This window comes from Furipterus horrens, unplaced genomic scaffold, assembly GCF_987537825.1.
Source record: "Furipterus horrens unplaced genomic scaffold, mFurHor1.1.pri manual_scaffold_15, whole genome shotgun sequence".
NCBI lineage: Eukaryota > Metazoa > Chordata > Mammalia > Chiroptera > Furipteridae > Furipterus > Furipterus horrens.
The window spans coordinates 7,878,217-7,897,303 of record NW_028327185.1 but is presented as its reverse complement, the minus strand read 5'-3'; the positions used below and the strand labels follow the sequence as shown (position 1 = coordinate 7,897,303).

The 19,087-nt window shown below is 47.0% G+C and overlaps 2 protein-coding genes across 2 annotated transcripts in view; one reads left to right on the top strand and one right to left on the bottom strand.

Annotated features, from left to right (window-relative positions):
- Positions 1-8,296, top strand: part of RAB3GAP2 (RAB3 GTPase activating non-catalytic protein subunit 2) — a 49,460-nt gene extending 41,164 nt beyond the window's left edge. The window contains exons 28-36 of the mRNA XM_090263389.1: positions 1,367-1,433; positions 2,262-2,332; positions 3,185-3,220; positions 4,304-4,378; positions 4,661-4,879; positions 5,602-5,691; positions 5,910-6,131; positions 6,848-7,006; positions 7,199-8,296. Coding sequence (XP_090119515.1) covers positions 1,367-1,433; positions 2,262-2,332; positions 3,185-3,220; positions 4,304-4,378; positions 4,661-4,879; positions 5,602-5,691; positions 5,910-6,131; positions 6,848-7,006; positions 7,199-7,366 — 1,107 coding nt within the window. The 3' untranslated portion in view covers positions 7,367-8,296. The remainder of the gene's footprint in view (positions 1-1,366; positions 1,434-2,261; positions 2,333-3,184; positions 3,221-4,303; positions 4,379-4,660; positions 4,880-5,601; positions 5,692-5,909; positions 6,132-6,847; positions 7,007-7,198) is intronic.
- Positions 8,297-10,587: 2,291 nt separating this feature from the next.
- Positions 10,588-19,087, bottom strand: part of IARS2 (isoleucyl-tRNA synthetase 2, mitochondrial) — a 32,477-nt gene continuing 23,977 nt past the window's right edge. The window contains exons 16-23 of the mRNA XM_090263387.1: positions 18,639-18,741; positions 17,712-17,837; positions 16,118-16,249; positions 15,191-15,297; positions 14,411-14,556; positions 13,657-13,847; positions 12,097-12,241; positions 10,588-11,111 (exon numbers count right to left, since the gene is read on the bottom strand). Coding sequence (XP_090119513.1) covers positions 10,969-11,111; positions 12,097-12,241; positions 13,657-13,847; positions 14,411-14,556; positions 15,191-15,297; positions 16,118-16,249; positions 17,712-17,837; positions 18,639-18,741 — 1,093 coding nt within the window. The 3' untranslated portion in view covers positions 10,588-10,968. The remainder of the gene's footprint in view (positions 11,112-12,096; positions 12,242-13,656; positions 13,848-14,410; positions 14,557-15,190; positions 15,298-16,117; positions 16,250-17,711; positions 17,838-18,638; positions 18,742-19,087) is intronic.

The following is a 19,087-nucleotide window of genomic DNA, read 5'->3' as shown; positions in this document are numbered from 1 at the left end:
CTTAAAATGTAAGGGCTTTAAACAGAGGTGTGGGCTGATCAGTTACATTCTGAACAAAAAGTGGTTTGGGTTCAGGGGGCCGTCTGGATGCCCTCAAATCCCCTCTTCAGTTGACACCGCTACCCCCTCATCACATTCAGGCTCGCTGCTTAACTGGGGTACTTTTCCGATGCGAAGAAAGAAGGTTAGGGCTTGAACAGGACATGATAATTTCAGAAATCTGAACAGATCAATTCCAGACCCCAGTCTGAGAAAGTGACCTGTAAGAGAAACGCCTGTTTGCAAGCGTTCACTTCCAAACCGAGGCCGTAGGCATGGTGGCCACAGGCATGGTGGCCGCAGAGCTGAGTTCACGCCCCAGCACTGCCGCTGAGCAGCCGCGGGGCCTCTGGGAACGTCTGGGGCCCTTTGTTCTCAGCTTCCTCCTTGAAGTAACCGAGGCTCTAACAGCAGCTGCCACGAGGACTTTTAGTAGTTTAGGGAGCTCTCCCGGTACCCCGCCTTCTGACTGGTGGTGTGATTGTCTGCTATTACAGCTGTTTACCTGGGAAATGAGCAGCCACTTTCCTTGCTTCGGTTTTTTCCTGCTAAATATTTATCTCCTTGCTCCATCCAACGCCATCCCAGTTCTATTTTACACACACAACTTTGTTAGGCTCGGAACACTTGTTTAATCTTTGTACAGGCCACCAGATTATTTCGCAAAGATCTGGAGAGTTTCTGGGTCATTTTACCTGCTGTATTTGAGTTCTAACGTGTAAACGCGCTTGACTGGGAAGAGGTGAATTTCAGGCCTCCCCTCTGATTTCCCCGTTTCCCCTCCCTGCCTTATGTTTGTTCCCGGGCATTTGTCACTAACTTCCTGTGTCATTCGCTTACATCTGTTCGCTGGCACCCCCACCGGAACGTAACTCCCCAGCAAGGATTTGGGTCTATGGTTCACGTCAGTACTCCTGGTGCCTCACACAGCCTGGTGCTTAGTAGGTGCTCATCAAATATTTCATGACTAATGAATGAGTGATATTTGCAAAGAAATAAACCCATTGTTTTCATAGCTGTGTGAAATTCAAGTGTTTATTGGAAAGAACAGTGCTGTGATGCACACATCACAGTCAGCTTGGAGTCCAGATGTCAGCGTGTATGACTGGAGGTTTCAAGAAATCAGTCATCATGGAGGTGACATGGATTTAAGAGACCATGACATTATCTGTTGAAAACTTACTTCTTACCCAATACTTCCATGTTCTTATCGCGACATTCTTATGTAGCTTTATATAGAAATTTGTGTAAGAAGTCTCCACTCGTATTTGAAACACCTATTAAATGATATTTCTCTCTCTCTTTTTTTTTTCTCCCTTTATGTAAGGAAGCACGTTTTTTTGTTAGGTCTATAGAACACTTGAAGCACATTGGTAATGCGCATGTTCAGAATGGTAAGTAAACAGCTGTTAAAAAATGTTACTGATTCAGAGGGGGCAGGAATCTTTAAATTCATGTCCTGTTAAATTTTCATTTGATGGTCCTACCACCTAACACATTATTGTGTGTGTGTATATATGTACTGTGTGTGTATATATGTGTGTGTACAGATATATATAGTTTATTAATTATGACATTAAATTAGTTTATAAACCCCATTTTTTTGTTTTTTTAAATATATTATTTGTATTTTGTTTTTCAATATCTTTTATCTGTCACCTGACTTGGTGGTTGTGTATGAGAAGGGTCAGTGGAGGGTCACTGGGTTCGTTCCCGTGTGTGGCTGTCGTGAATGAAGTGGTCTCAGCGCTGGCGTGCGCACCTCGGTATTCATTCCTGCAGCGGCACCGCTGGGGCGTGTGGTAGACACGTGTGTAGCTTTCGTTCATACGGCCAGTTTGCAGGTGGTCTTACCCACTCATGGCCCCGTCAGCAGTGCACGAGCACGCAGCCCACTCGTTTCCAAGGCCTCGCCAGCACTTGGCATTGTCACGTTTTAAAAAGTAGCCTTTCTGTCGGTTGGGTAGTATCTTTGTCATTTTAACTTATCTCTCATGACTACGTGAGTCTTTTCTTATGGTTATTGGCCATTTGGATATCCTCTTATGCAGACCAGCTCTGATTTTTGTTACAAATGAAGTTTTTTATTAATTTTATAAACATTGCTGAGCAAACAGCCCATATGTGTTTTCTAAGCTTAGGGAAGACACTGATTTGTTCCGTATGATGGACGAGAACACGTGCAAGCCTCCCGTGTCCCGCTTTTCTTTCTCTTGCTGCAGGCGTTGCTCTGATGATGTGGAACACATTCTTGGTTAAAAGGTTTTCCGCGGCTACATACTTGATGGATAAGGTAATTCCACATTTCATTCCTGATTTCTTATTCAAAGTAATATTCATACGAACGACTCCCTTTTTAGTCTTTCACATTTACGCCATTCAGTTAAGTCACAGCGACAGTGTGCACACCCAGCGTCAGCAGGTTTGGGAAGGGCCATACGTGTGAGCGTGTCACTCAGCGGGGGGGAGCAGAAGCTGTCGGCTGCCAGACAGGGGCCTCTTGGCCTCGGGCACCGCGCTGGCCTGGCCGGTCCCCTCAGCAGGAGAGGGGGAGGCGAAGAGGCCTCTGCGCCTGAGTGCCTTCTTCTGCGGCCACTGTCTCCTGTGAATTGTCCCGTTAGGTGATGCCCCTGAGGGCGGGGCTGTCACCCGCCACTCGCTGCCCTGTGCGGTGCAGGGGGCCGTGCTGCCTTCTTCATTAACTCACGGCCAGAGCTGGTTTTCTGAGCTTGAGGTGCAGCTCTTTCTGTAGTGTCCCCTCCTTCTGACCATTTAAAGTCAAGTGTTACCTGCCAGCCAGCAAAATTCTCTGCTGCTCTTGGTTCACAGCCTTAAATTTGGTTTTGGGTTTTCAGGCAGCCCAGTTTTTTGATTATACAAAATAAGAACCAGATATTTTAGTTTTCTAATAGTTCAAAAATACTTATTTTTCAAAAGGATGATTTGTGAGCCCAGGGCGATTTTTTTTCATTGTGTATTTCTGCATTCCACCACAAAGTTTGCCTTATGTTTTGGCTGGTTGCCACATTTATTTAAAGGGGTATTTGTATTTTTAGAATTTGGTTACTTTTCCTTCCTGGACCATAGTGATGCCTTTTATTTAAATTATCGAGTAAATACGACATTCCGTCTCCTTTCACCTTAGGTTGGAAAGTCACCGAAGGACAGGTTATGCCGAAGGGTAAGTGCGTCTTCTTACCTAGACGTGTGGCTGTTAATCCTCATTAACTACAGGGGTGGACTTTGCCTTTCAGCCCTCTGGTAACCTATCAGAAGATAAGCAAAATGGAAAGAGAATACAGTATTAGGAGACTGCTCAGGAACTCTGGCCGGTTTTAATTTACCTCTGCAGGTTGTCAGCGTGTTTCAACTAGGTCTTCAGACATCTTCAGCTTTGGGCTGGGAACAGGGGGGTGAGAAACTTACAATGGACCATCCAGCATCCCCTTGAAGTAGATTCATGAGTCGTGAATTTCACCTGCCTTTCTGGGAGGACCATGTAGAGTCTAAAGTAACATTCCAGTCAACGAAACTGGCTTTTGCTCAAAACGGTGAAATATTATTACAAGTATTTTAAGAAATACTGGGACATAGAAACCCAGCTGTGACAGACCCTCAGTCCTGAACAGTGACCGGGGTTGAGGTTCTGGTGCGCACTCGAGTGTCGTTATGACGGTCCTTCGCGTATGTGCGCGTCACATGCACACGGTCTGAATTACTGAGGGATGTGAGGCGTTTATTGGTTGTTGGTCTAAAACAGTTCCTGTGTGAACACAGCGGCCCCTTGCCCAGGCCTTGAAGGGGGTCAACAGCAGTGACCTGCTGCCCTCAGCGTCACCGGGTGTTTAGAAGCTTCGAGTTCTGTTCAGAGGGCTCAGTTCAGTCCCTAGAAGATGCTCTGAAGCCACACCGGGCGGTTTTCTTAGAACGTTTCCCGTTGGACCGGGACTGTGTGGCGATCGAGTGCCCGCCCCGTGAGTCCTTGGACAGTGGGCATGAGCGGAGAGCCGCAGCCTGTGGCGGATGAGGACATCGTGGCCTTCCAGGACTCCCGGGACGCCAGCTTTTACATGTTGACAGTACCATCTTCTGTTAAAGCCTAACTTTCAAGTCGTTAAATCTGAAGAAAGGCATTAGAACATACTGATGCCTTGACTTTCAAATTCATGCCATTTTAGTCAGTGTAGAATCAGTTCTTTCCTTTTTTCCTGGTAGTAACTGTAGTGTTGCTGCGGGAACTAAAGATGTCCCTTTCTGAAAGCAGGACGTGGGGATGAGTGACGCGGCGCTGGCCTCCTTCCTCGGCTCCTGCCTGGAGCTCCTCCAGACGCTGATGGAGGTAAGGCAGGGCGGTTTCCTTCCAGACGGCCTGAGCTTGTCTGTACTTTGAAAACCATTGCACGTAAGGACTACCGTAATATTTTCCTTTACTCATGTCAGAGTTTAGACTTAAGCCTAAAGATAGTGATGTTTCTTATTAGAATTCGATTTTTTAAAATTGTAATTTGAGGGATAGGGAGAAGCAGAGGTTTGCCCTTTGCTACTGGTAAGCTCCGTAAGAAGATACTTGCAAGCTATGATTGCTCCGGTCGGGCCCAGTTCTCCACTGTCGCACACGTAGGCGGACGTGCGCAGGGATGAGATGCCGGTGCCTGTCCTGGACACCGAGGACGCTTGGCTCACGGCCGAAGGACCGGTCTCGATCGTGGAGCTGGCCCTGGAGCAGAGACACATCCACTACCCGCTGGTGGAGCACCATTCTGTCCTCTGCTCCGTCCTGTACGCGGTGATGCGGTTTTCTCTGAAGGCTGTGAAGCCGCTGTCGCTCTTTGATAGTAAGGTAAGTCCCTCAGGATTCCAGGGCTGGGTGGTAGCTGGGCGTTCAGCAGGCGTGAGCGGGCGGTGTCACTGGGGCTGCTCTGTGCCCCGTCGGAGCGCCCGGGCGCAGGGGCGGACCCGGGACAAGAGCCAGCACTCCCTGCTCTGCAGCCCGGCTGCTTCCCAGGGACTGAAACCCTGTTTCCTGATGTTCTGTGTCGGCTCCTCAGACACACATTTAGTCCATGGTGGTTTTAAACAGTTTGATGTTTTAAAAAGGACTTAGAGTTTATACTGTGTATTAATTATCTTTTATTGCATGACAAAGCATCCCCATACTGAGTGGCTGGGAACAAGAGTTCATACCCCTTGTTGTGGGTTGGGAATCGGGGTGTGTCTCCTGCATCCGGCGTGAGGGTGGTGGCCTGGGCTGCGGTGGGCTCAGGGGACCGCTTCCCTCACGGGGCAGAGGCCACTGTTCTTTTGTGACCTGATTTTGAAAGTGACACGCTATCACCTCTGCTGAATTGTCTGCCAGCAGGGAGCCACCAGCCCACATACGTGAGGAAGGGCTCCCTGGGACCGCCTGAAAGGCTGCCCACCGCACACTAGTAGTTGTTAAATAAAATCCTAAAATGCTGTTGTTCAAGGAGGGAACAAACCGAACCATGAGATGTTCTTAAGTGATTTTTAATCTCCTCTCCCCAGTAATAACCTACACTCATGTCTCCTTGGTTTCTTTAGGGGAAAAATGCATTTTTCAAAGACCTAACTTCCATACAGCTACTGCCTAGTGGAGAAATGGATCCAAACTTTATTTCTATACGACAGCAGGTAAGTTAGTTACTGGGTTTTGTTTCTTGGGGGAAAGAAAGCAAAAATCTGTCTGTCCTTCAAAGGATGGCCACTTCCAGAGTATTCTTGAATTATGTGTTCGTGTTTGATAATTACACATTTTTAATGGAAAAGTCACTGACAGGAAGGCCAGTAATTTAGGTATTTAAGGACACATACTGACATGATGTTGCTGTACCCCCTTCTCCCTCTTCCAGTTCTTACTGAAAGTCGTTAGCGCAGCTGTCCAGGCTCACCATTCACGGGCAAAAGACAAAGATACCTCCGAGGAGGCACCAGCCACTCCTTCTGGGAAAGACCAAGACTGGCCAGTTCTGGCCGTGGACCTGGCCCATCACCTTCAAGTCAGCGAAGACGTCATCCGGAGGCACTACGTGGGGGAGCTGTACAACTACGGAGCTGACCACCTGGGGGAAGAGGTAACGGTCACCCCAGGGAGGCGTCCTATGCCGCGCTGTTAGCGACGTGGCGGTCGGAGACAAGAACCAGTGAGGCTTTTTGCTCTTCCTTCTGTTAGAGCTTCGAGGCACAGAAACAGAACAGAATGTTAAAATACCAGAATTCCTGTTTCATGTTTCGTAAACTCCAGGGGGAGGGGCTAGCAGAAAACAGACAAAAGCTTGAAAGTGGGGCGCACGGTCATGCTAAACTGAAAAATTGGGTGATGGCAGAAGTTTGGGTTTTAAACGCTGTTTGATCTGGATGATATTTTGGTTGTACAATTGACCCTTGAACAACCTGGAGGTTTGAGGAGCTGACCCCATGCAACTGAAAATCGGGATCTAACTTCTGACTCCCCAAAGCGTAACTACCAATAGCCCACATTGATGGGGAGTCTTACCAATAACAGTAGATTAACGCACTTTGTATGTTTACTAGTGTTATATACTGGACTCTCCCAATACAGTAAGCTGGAGAAAGTGTTATTAAAATCCTAAGAGAAAACCCGCTTACAGTATTTACTGAAGAAAGGCACGTGTAAGTGGAGCCACACGGCTCAGTGCCACGTTGTTCAGGGGCAGCTGTGTGCACGGCCCCAGGTCGGAGCTGAACCGGACTTCACGGGAGGTGCCTCTCCTAGGGTCCCTCAGCCTGTTAGCTCCGACTCCAGAGTTGTCCACGTTCCTGTCCTCAGGCCATCCTCCAGGTTCATGACAAAGAGGTCCTTGCCTCCCAGCTGCTGGTGGTGACGGGGCAGAGGCTGGCTCATGCGCTCCTCCGCACCCAGACAAAGGAGGGCATGGAGCTGCTCGCGAGACTTTCACCTACACTCTGTACTTGGCTGAAAGCGATGGTGAGTGCGGCAGAGGGAGGGGCCCCCGGAGGGCGCAGCGTGTTTTCTCTAGTGCGTGTTCAGTAGCAGTGGCAGAGAAAATTTTAGTTACCGGTTTAACGTACTTAGCTCTGAAGAAAAGCATTTTCGTTAGTAATACTTTATTGTTTAGGTGTATACACCTGATGGGTTATTTTTGTGTCCTGTTTGTAGGACCCCCAGGATCTTCAAAACACAGAAGTGCCAATTGCAACAACAGCTAAACTAGTTCATAAAGTCATTGAGCTCCTGCCTGAGAACCACGGGCAGTACAGCCTAGCCTTACACCTCTTCGAAGCTGTGGAAGCCATAGCCGTTCCTCCCTCGGGACCCTGTCTATGAGACAGTCTCACGCCGTGTGGCTGCCACACGGATCAGCGCATGGTTATTTTATACGGCCAGAGCTGGGATTTAGGCAGGCAGGATGTCTTTTTTTCTTTTGTAAATGAATTTAAAAAAATATATATATATATATATTATTTCAAAACACAACAGTCCTGGCTAAATTCCACCACTTTGATAAAATATAAACAGATATCAATTACACTATTAACTTCTCATACAGGTGTTTTACTGTTGATTTCTAATTCAAGCACCTAAGTAGCTTTACTGTTAAATTTTGCTATTTAAAATTGGTTATAATTTACAGATTATGTTATTATAAGATTCTATATTTCATACTCAAATGTCGTCGTTCTAAGTAAACTTCAGTGTGGTCATATAAATAGAATCCCGTCAGTAGTTAGAGGAACATCCCACTCTCCTGCCACCGCCGCTAGGAAGGCGCTCTTGTTCCACACTCACTCCCCTCCTGGACGCCCCCGGAGCGCCGGCAGCTGACAGGCCCCTTCCCAGAGGACAGTGACCTCGTGAAGGAAGAACGTGTTCAGGATCATCACAGTCGTCAGAAGGGACATGAAATAGAACCCTGGTTCTAGCACCAAAGTACCTGTCTGAACTTGCCAAAAGTGAGAATCTGAGACGCAAGCAACACACCAAAATTAACTGTAGGACCAGGTAAGATTTGCTTTTGCCAAGATTCAAAGTTGTATCCACATACATCAGGTAATTAATTGTAAAAATGTATTATCTTGTAAAACTTACGTTTTAAAAAGGGGGCAAAGATGCTAAAAATTTAAGTCTAATTTTATTTTTCCTACACGTGTTTGGAAACGTCTGCTTCTGAGACTTGGTATGTTGTGCAGCTGTTCCTGGGAACAGTGGAGAGCATGCGTAGTGGTATCGCAGCTTCAGCAAACCTACCTCATAGCTGGGTCGGGGATGAAGTGCACCTGATTTTACACCCTGCAGTGCCTAGAGCAGTCTAAGTGCTGAATGATAATTTGATTAAAACCGAATCAACCAAAACTCTAAAAAGTGCTTTGAGCTCTACAGATACCAAGTATTTGTTACGGTATATCCTTGGAATGTAGCCATACAGTGCAGTCACTGGTACCTGTCATGGAGCGCAAGTGTTCTTCATGGTGACCATTGTGATACGAAGTTTGTTTCTTCACTTCCTTGTAAGAAGCCAACTCCAGCAATTGTACAAAGTTGAGGAGAAATCAAGAAAAAAATGTCTGAGGATATCCCAGTGTACATTCTTTTTAACTAAAAGATCACATCCAAATAAGAACATCCTGGTCTAAAACTTAATTACTGTTTAATTTAAAATCCTGAAAAATAAATGTTTAGGATGTCTTGAGTCTTTGGGGTGCGGGCCTGTAAGTCCAACTGAGGCACAGCTGTGCAGGGCGGCCCTGAAAAGGACAAGGGACCTTACGCCGGTCCAGCCTCTGGGCCTCCGCTGGACTTTCTGCCCCATCCAGACACAATCACGTGGTTTCTTGTAAATGTATCTAGCTTCAGCTAGTCACTTGTTATATATATTCTAAAAGATTGGTTCTTTCTGTGATTTTTCTAAATATTCTGAAACTAATTATAAATTTTGGAACTTTGTTCAAAAACTTGGAATTATAGGCATTTTTAAAGATTAAATCCTCACTTTGATTCCATATCATTTGGGGGGGGGGGACCTAATCAACATGTTAGCTACAAAAACTGGGTCAACACAGAATCAGATTTGAGGGTTGTTGAGAATAAGCTGAAATAGGGCAGAGAACCATAACAAATCGAGTCTCTAGTTAATCGGTAATCCTAAAATGTACCACTAACAGAATTTTAAAATTGAATTGGGTTGCAGGTTAAGAAACAGTTAAATATTTTACTACTTCATCACGAGCTTTTCAAATAAACCTATAAATCTGACAGGAGAAAGGCAAGGAAGTATGTGTACAGGGAGACCTCACCTTACTGTGCTTCACACGCTGGGTTTTTACAGATTGAAGGCAAGACCGACAGCAAAATGATGGCGACGTCCTTCAGTCAGTACGCTCCCCGCTCCACTGTGGTGGCCCGGAGCTCGGCCTGCACACGGTCTGGGACGGGGAAGGGCCACAACTACAAGAGTTAGGCTTGAGGTTGTGTGGCTCCTTCTGAAACCAAGGGCCTGTTACACTTAACTGCACGTATACTGGGAGGCCAGTAACCAGAAGTGACTTGCTAGACACACTCCCCCCACACACTGTCCGTCGTTGGCATTAAGCAGGCCTGGCGTGCCTGTCACGTCCCATTGTCCGATGCTGAGGGAAGACACGTGTTCAAATAATCCTAACTTCTGCGTTACAGGTTGTGTTTAGATGTAGACTCCCAAGAGCCAGGATAAATACAGATAAAGAGGAACAGCATCAGGCTTCTAAATGCTTCCTACCTTTGCGAAAAGAAAAATAAACGAGGGTGGGTGGGGTGGGGGAAAGCAAAGGGGGAAAAGTGGGACAACTGTAATAGAAAAACAACTTAAAAAAAAGAAAAAGAAAAGGAGAAAAGGCGAGTTCACCTTATAAAAATTAATCTTAGGTCAAAGTAAACACTGTTACATTTAAATTGCTTTTTCTAAAGAAAATGATTAACTGTGATTTAAAAATCACGGAAATCTCAGATCTAAGGATACTAAGCTTACGTGGGCTATCACAGTCAGTTAGGGATTGCTGTGATTCGTTTCGTTTTCAAGAGACAAACACTGAAAGTACTGAGAGCACAGGGAGGGCCCTCTCTCACCCCGACAGGAGTGGATTCGTTGGACTTAGAAAAGTGTGATTTCTGCTGAGTAGAATTAGCTATCCCTAGAGGAGTTTAATCCAATACTGAGTTGTTTATAAGATCCTCTATTACCTAATGTAATGTACTGTAAGTAGTGAACTTCTGTATATACTGCAGTTTTCTGTGTCCCTTCATTGTTGTGAATTTATGTATATTAGTGAAATAAATTTTCAGCTTTCATCTTGTCTCCTTAACATCCATAACTGGACGTATACACCTTTAATGCTTATTCCCTCTTGTATGAGGATAACAGGTTTGGTGGTATTTTCACACTAAGTCAACCACACTAGCTGTTGTAAGGAGGCCGCGTTCGTTGGGAGGCAGCGCGCAGTCCCCTCTCATCCCTTAGACCTGCCATCCCCCTTCCCAGCCACTGTTCACGACTTCTGCACCCGCATCACCAGTGATTTTCCATAAATGCTTTATTTTTAGACATGATAGGACTTAAATACTGAGTCAAAAGGGCTTATAAAATATAAAACAGGCCCCGCTCAGCCACACTTGAAGGTAGTGTGTTTGGTGTCTGAGTTCTGCACGAGTCCATCACGGATACAGCAGTATCTGTCCACATATGTGTGTTTCTGCATGTACACGTACATGTTACATTTATCTGGGGATGGGAAAAACTTAGCATTTGCACTTCGGCTGTCACCCTCCACCACTTCCTCTGCCACTCGTGACCGAAGCCTGGGTCCCCTCCCGGCGTGGCCAACAGTCCACCAAGCGGCAGGCGGCACGCTGGGGCCTTGCTTGGAGCAGCCGCCAGCACTGGGGGGCCGGGGGCACTACTTCCCGCCCACGACGCCTGCACAGCGGGGACAGAGTGTATCCGAGGACTCCGCTGTGTACTTCCAACAACGCGGGCATTTTTCTTTGGTAGTTGGCGTGACAATTACTTTATATGAAGACTCTTCACGAATATCTCCACCTGGGAAAGAAAGACACATGTGGATTTGACAGGCCATGCAACTGACTCGTTCCACTAGATTAGTTGGTTTCGCAGGTGCTCCTTTTCCAGACTTTCTCCTTCCTACCCCGGTAAAGCTTGTAACATCACTGATGTCACGTGCCACACGTAGCAAGACCGTGGGCCCAGGCGACCTCAGAGAGCTGAGGAGGCTAAGACCCCGAGAGAGTCCCTGGTTCGCCCCCGGCTCTGCGTTCTGTCCCTGACTCAGCAGCACAGGCCTCCCAGCTCGTGGTCGCGCGCAGCGCTGAGAAGCGCGTGGTGGGAAGGGCCGCGCAGCTTAGGGGTCGGCCAGAGAGGCAGGCTGTAGTGACAATGGCAGTGTCTCCACGTGGAACTTCCTGGTCCGTACACGAGGAAGCACGACGTTCTCCCCTAGCGATCCTCTTAGGCCTCAGACCGGCCACACGTAGTAAAGAACGTAAATTATTCTCTGGTCGTTGCCCCGAGATGATACATTCACTTTCTCAAGGCGGCGAGCCAGGATCGTTGCCGCGTGGCCCGGCCGCCTGCAGGTGAGCTTCCTGCCTCCCACGGGACCCGAAGCTGCTCTGGAGGGCACGTGAGGCATCGCTTGCTCACGGGATGCCCCGCGGAACTCCTCACTCAGTAGCCAAGTAACATTTTAGTTTGGGGGCCACACAAGACATTTCAGAATCAAAGCTGGGGAAGGAAGGGGGCCTGGGCGGTGCTGGGACAGTCGGTGTCACGGGAGAGGGGCACACAAGCCAAGGAGGCGTGGGGCGGCGGACGCCGCACACAATGGACAGCCAGTTCTTCAGGGCACAGGAAGGAAGCTCCCTCTTCCGTCCCTGGCACTGTGTCCCCAAGACCGTTGGGTGGGACCCTTTTGAGAGCCGTTCCCCTACAAAGCTGCCTTCAGAGACGACCCAGTGTCGTCACTCCGCCCCCCAGCCGGCCCGGGCCCTCCCCGCCCGTCTCTCACCTTCCAGGTTGATCAGGAACGTCCCCCGGTGCTCGGTGGCCTCTGCAGGCACCGTCTGCGGCTCCTGGGGGAGCAGGGTGGTCTGGGAAGCCATCATGAGCTCGCTCAGCTGGGAGGTGCTGGAAGTCTCCTCGGCTTGCAGCATCTGAAAGTCACCGTCGGGTTAAACTGTTGCCACAGACAGATCAGCGACACGAGCTTCTCACCCTTCGCACCGTTACCTCCAGAGACTCATACGATTACAACGCGTCGGGTCTTCTGGTATGAAAGGTGCGGACTGAAACCCTCCAGGCAGTGACGCTGGGAACATACTCCATGGCGGCTCTCACTCCGCTGGGTGCTGAACACCCGTGGCGTCTAACCGCACAAAACCAAACACCTGCTCGGGGTTTATCACCCTACTTTCAAATGGAGACTCGGGCGCAGAGGTTAACCTGCCCAAGTCTCAACCCCTCCGCGGAGGAGCCGCGGTCCTGCCCGGGGTCGTGGAAGGTGGGCCCGCTTTCCCGGGACCACGCCAGCACCTGACGAGGACGGCTGCCTGAGCCATGCACATGCCCTTCTGAAGGTCACCAGGCTGGGGTGTTTGATAGGTACCTTTACATTTGTCGTCGTAATTCTGATCTTTAAACAGTCTGTGAGCTAACACAGACATTCCTTTAAAAAAAAGCCATGAAAAAACAGATTCAAAGAGATTCATTTGGTTATAACAAATCACGCAATTAGTAATTGCTCGAAGCAGGACTCTATCTGACAGCTACTTAGCGTGATTCCCAAGGAAAACAAAGTCACATTTTCAAGAATGTTAAGTATTTTTTCCAATACAAGCTGTATTCTTTTCAGCTCGTCACTCGGAGCTCATGAAGTCAAAGGAAACTTGACCTGTGGGGAAAGCCCAGCGCGAGGCTGCGTGGCCTCGGCGGTGCCCTCTGCTCGCTCGTGAAGTGGAGGAGTCAGAACTTCCCAACCGCAAATTTTAGTCTCCTCTGACTAACAGTCTCCTATCTAGTAGCTATTTCAAGCCTCCAGTCTTGACCCATTACAATATTAAAGGCTTAAATAGAGCTTACCAACCAAGTAAGATGGTCATTTTTTGGAAAATGATACCAGTAAAACTTAAAATATGTTCATTGCTCATTTTCTAAGCATTAAAAATTACAGGAAAATCTTGAGTCAGTATCTTAAGCTCTAAGCCAATCTGGCCAATCAACCCCTAAGAATCCCAAGAAGAGGAATTTGATGGCACTTTAGAAATAAAAACATGGTGAATACTTTGAGATCACATGATAATATGCTGGGAATCTTTTCCTGAACTAGAGAAAACAATGGCAGTCCCCTTTTGGACTTGTTTTGAATCTGGTCCGGATGGACAATGTTCTCAGAAAACCACCCCCGTGACACGGAGCGCCCAGCTTCTGTGTGTTCTCACTCCTGCCACAGGCCCGCGCGTCGGTCAGAACGGCATTGTACCTTCCCTGTCCCAGCTCACAGGCTTTTAAACAATTCCCAGTCAGACTGCTGACAGCCCCACCCCTTCAAAAGGGACAAGTGACTGCTGACCTCCATTATCTCAAAGAGCAGCCCGGGCTCGATGACAATGGTGACCTCGAACTCGGCTGCGTTTCTGCCGGGGATGCTCCCCAGAAACGCGTCTCTCATGGCGCACGCGCTCTCCACCGCCTCCTCCAGCCCAGGCTTCTTCCAGATGGAACTCGTGTTCATCCACCCGGAACGAAAAACACTCCTGGGTTCTTAAAGAAACAAACACACACTGGTTTACACACATTCTAAACTAAACACAAAGCTCTGAGCATTTACTGTTCATGGGAAATAAGGGTTACTATTTAAGGTAATGATGGGATGAAATATTATGGAGCCAACCGAAATGCTTCCAAACATTCATATATGAACATTTGGGAATAATGATGCTAAATAGTGACAACTCTTCCTCTCTCCAAGCTTCTCTAGTTTTTGATTCTCTGTAAGTTTAATACAATTAGAGGGAAAACACTATTATAAAAATACTAAAAAGCACTAAACTTTGTTGTAATAAAATTTAACGTATTTTTGACATTTATAACTAGTTAAGAAGTGACTTCTCAATATGGTCCAGGTGCTAACATGGCAGAAAGCAACTGAGGGCCACTTGAACTCCACCGTACTCCTCGACAGAGGGGGGCTGAAAGGGCCAGGATGTGTCCCCGTGAACCATTCACTGTAGAGGAGGAAGTGCCCCTTCCACGAAGTGCATACAGTTACAAGGTGCACCCCCATCGCCACCTCCCTCAGTCGGGGAACAAATCGGCGCCCTTACCTTTGGTGTAAGGTATGTGCTGGAATACCTCTTCAGCCAGGTGTGGAAGAATGGGCGCAAAGGACCGGACCATGACATCCAAAATCTCAGCCAGTGCAGTCTGACAGGAGCGCCGTTTGGGGTCGCCTGCGTTTTCGCAGTAAAGCCTGAACGAGAACAGCCTCCTCAGCGGCTGATGTCACTTGTGACTGCCCAGACAGGCCCTGTCTCGGGGCGAGCTAATTCTTACAGTGGCTAATCCAACGGGGCTAATTATCTTCGAACTGAAGAGTAAGATACTCTATCACACATGTTTTTCATAACACCCTCCACTATACTTTCCTCTTCCCAGGTGTGCCCCCCGCCTCCAAAACCTCTCAGTGGCTAAAACTCCATCGGTGTCAAAGGACAACTAAGTTAGTTAATCTTTAAATGTGACCCCCACCCCTACGAGGCTGTCTCGCCCTCCAGCGTTACAAACTCTCCAAACGAGTACAATGTTCATGACCTCATATTAGCAGCTGCTACTGAGCATTTCACCGAACGCAGCACAGACCACATAATTCTCTTTTCATTCATAACCACACTGAGATGGTATTAGCATTAGCATTTTACAGATAAAGAGACAGATGAGAGGATAAGCTAGGAAGAGGCAGGGCAAAAACAATCAGCCTTCACTCGAGAATCCAACTTAACTGCCCAGCTGCCCACCTTGCTCACACCTGGATGCCCAACGTCTGCCAAGCAGAATAGACACTCAGGAAAAAGGTATTACGTAGTTTACTATTCAGCCATACATACCTATCTTTGATTATGCTGAAATAAAAGTTAGAAAGTTCTCTGGTGTAAAAGGCTCGCAACAGTCGAACAACTTTCCCAAAATCATACTGCCTGTAGGACTCGGTTACCTAGGGAACAAAACCAAAAGCGCTTAGCAAATGCGAAGGCAGACCGTCATTAGCAAAACATGTTCTCTCTGAAAATACGTTTTAGAGGCAGACAAACACAGAACAGGTGACAGGCAAAGCTCTTGGGATGGGGGTGCTGTCTCCCAAACATTACTTCTGGTTCAGATTCGACTGCCTTGAGAAAAGACTGAGCATTCTGCTCTGGAAACTACAGAACACTCATCAAAGGAAAGGACCCAGTTTCAAGTGATGAAACCACACCCCTCAAAAGCAGCAAAGAGCGCAGGCTGCCATTGTCACCTCATTTATGCCTGAAAGTAAAATTGGCCAAAAATCGGCACGTACACCTCTGACTGAAGGATGCACAGAAGCAACCACATTTCCAATGTTTGAGTAACTCAAATGATCTATGTTTATATAGGTGATAAAATTATCTTACAAGACACACAGAAATACTCATTCCAGTTATTTCTAGACTTGGAGGGGTATATCTGCAGATAAATAGAGTACAACTCTATTCCTTCCGAGTGGAGCAACACTCAATACAGAGAGCTGATCTTGAGAGAAAATGCGGTCTGAGAAGTCTGGGCCTACTGTTCCCACGAGGTAATTCTCCATTCTTCTGAGAGACTGGGAGAGAAATCGCAAGACTTCAAAGCTAAGGTCAACCTAGGAACGTGTGGGATTTACCAAGTATAACCTCTCTCAGTGCTGTAGTTACAATTTCCGGTAAGGTCTGTTCCACTTGCATGCACATCAGATTTCAACATAGAACGGCGCTGGTAGCTGCCTTTTCCAAAGGCTGACTACCTCCCCCTACCTTGCTTGCCAAGTCCTGCAGCAAGTGCAGCATGTACTGGTCTATGACATACATGTTGTTCACAGGGATGGAATCAGTCTCCGGGTTGAAATCAGCCACATTTCCCAAAAGAAAGCGGAGTGTATTCCTAAGCTATTGGGGAAAGAAAAAAAAAAAAAAACATGCAATCAAAAACATTTACTAGGCCTTAAGTTCTTCTGAAAAGTTATCTTATTTCTCTACAATTAGGTTTTATCCAACTTATGTTACTTCTTAATGAGATACTTTTAAAATAACATAACTGAGACTACAAATGTAAAAAAACAACCACCTTATTTTAATAACCCAGGTTAAGAAACAATCCCTAGACTTTACACATAATAATCACCGAATTTTCATTCCATTTCTTTCTAACCTGAGGGCAGGTCACCTTTCAGTGACCTAGTCTGTTCACCTGTGCAGGTGAAAACCAAGATAAATGGAATAAATGTGAAAGGTCACCGAGCACATTATAAGTACATAAAATTGTCAACTATAAGAGCATAAACAATAAAAAATAAAGATAAAATAAATCTTTAAAGAACTATGTAAAATTAGTATAATTCCACATATTATAGGCTTAATTATGCAGTGTCTTCTCTCCAGTCCTCACAGATACAGAAATGGTAACATTTTTTTCTTTAAATTATATATTCATTTTGTAGTAGGCATCCCTTAAGTGTGTCTGATTTTTATCCACCAGAACGAATCTGATTCAGAATGCTTTTCAGCTGACATAGAGCACCCAGTTTTTTTCAGGCAAGTCCAGAGTCTGGACCGCTTCAGAATCCTCAGTCTCTCTGGGAGGCGTGACACATGCGTTAATCCTTCCAGTCCATTTCGTGCCCAGGGTTTTACAAGGGGGCAGGTCACTGACCAGGAAAAGCCCTGCAGTCAGGATTCCGCATTAGTGCCCTGGAGGGCACTGGGCTGCTTTGTGCCTCAGCATCACTCCTGTCCGTCTGACACCTGGCCTTTCCAATGGGAGGAGCTACTTGCACTTTGAGACTTCCCCTCTCTGCCGCAAACTCACGGAGGTGTCATGGGCGAGGGAAAGGGACAGAATCTCTGATCCTTTTACTTGGCTCATGTAATGATCGTGTGTTTTTTTAAGTAAGGGGAAATAATATCTTCAAAGTTCACATCTAGACGAGAGTTTACTTAACAAAGAAAGAAACTGTGCTGTGGCTCAGTGCCTGGTGCAGGGCATCCGCAGGTGCGGGAGGAAGGCCCTTCCGCGCGAGCTTCAGGATACCTGTTACACTGCCCTGGCAGATTCTGTCCTTGTTTACAATATTAAAACGTATGTTAGCAAAACATGGGTGGATCTTCAAATAAAATGCAGCTTCCACAAAACAAGTATAATTTCACATAATATGCTACCTATCTAATAAAATATAAAAAGAAAGTACATAAAGTCCTTACTACTGAATTTTACACACATAATACAGGATCTTTTCAGATACATGTGTAGAACTCATTTTCATTCAGTTTTGTAGCGCCCCCAAAAAGTGCTTCTTTTTATAAAATGGCTTAGTCAGCTTTCCACTCAGAAATGGGAAGAGCAATGACTGACCTTGCTGAGGTCGTCTTGGGCAGCATTGAGTACAGATGGGCTGATCGTCACCTCGGTGAAGACGTTGGACTCAGCCACCCACCAGCGTAGGACATCGGCCCCATAGGGAGGCTCTTTGCTCTGATCCTTTTCATGGAGGGAAGAAAAACCGTACGCACATATGAATGGCCTTCAGGTCCCACGAGGTGAGCAGGCCTCCCAGGCCGTCAGTCCCGCTCAGCAGTGGGTGCGCACCAGACAAGCACAGGAAGCGCCCGCGCTGCAGGGGAACGCGGGCTGCGCCTGGAACGACCCTGAGAAGGCACACGCGCCGGGGTCCTGGCGACACCCAGCCCCGTCCCTGGGCGCGGCCGAGGCCTCCCCAGGCCACCGCCCCGACCAGCAGCGCTCTGCCGGCTCCGCGGGGGGCCGGGAGCTGCTCTTCCCTTCACTGCTCCCTGGCAACTGTACACAGAGAGACGATGACCGGACACGGGGAGGGAGGGCAGTGACAAGCCACAGGGGTCACCGAGAAGTGAGTTCTTTTCTGAAAACAGCTTCAAAATAAACCAAGGGACCAGCAAGCCCAGACTCGATGTCTATTCACGCCCGCTTTACGGCGTATGAGGCGTGCATTTAGAAGTGGCCATCTCGGTTTTTCCTACCACTCCACTTAGATGTAAAACAGCAGCTTAAAGCTCAGACAGTGAGACGGGCAGCCTGGTTCGGGCCCTCCCTAGAGACTCCCACGTGAAATGAGTCCAAAGGGCCTCCCTTTTGGGTCAAAACCATGCATTTTTAAGTCTAAATTTAAGAAATGGCAGGGCACCCACTATTCATATAAAAGATGTTTATTTTTTAACACTGAAATAATTACATTAAGGGTTTTGGCTGCCAACTGAAGAGTCTTAAACCCAAAATAAAATGAGTTTTTCAAGAACCACCTACTTGTCCTCCATTGATGACAACATCAGGGTCAATGACGTTCCCAAGAGACTTGGACATCTTTTCTCCCTTCTCTCCGAGGGTAAATCCGTGAACAACCACCGTTCTAAGAAGGCAAACCAGCTATCAGAGTTACACAGTTCTAATGATCCTTCTGAAGATGACGTAGAGCTTAAAGACTACCTTAGTTTGACACAAAAATAGGATTTTTCTTGACAAATTTTGTATGAAAGCATCTCTTGAAAGTCTAATTTTAGCAACTCATTCATCATGAGTGTTAAATAGTAAGCTCTCTACTGGCAAACAGAAAAAACTTTGAGTTTTACATTCGCTAAACAAGTATTTCCTGAGCATCCACCACATACTGGTTTAGATAATTAAAGCTAACCAGGAAAAAAGCATGTCTTAAAAAAAGCAGATTATCACCTCAAATTATCTCCAAAAAGACAATT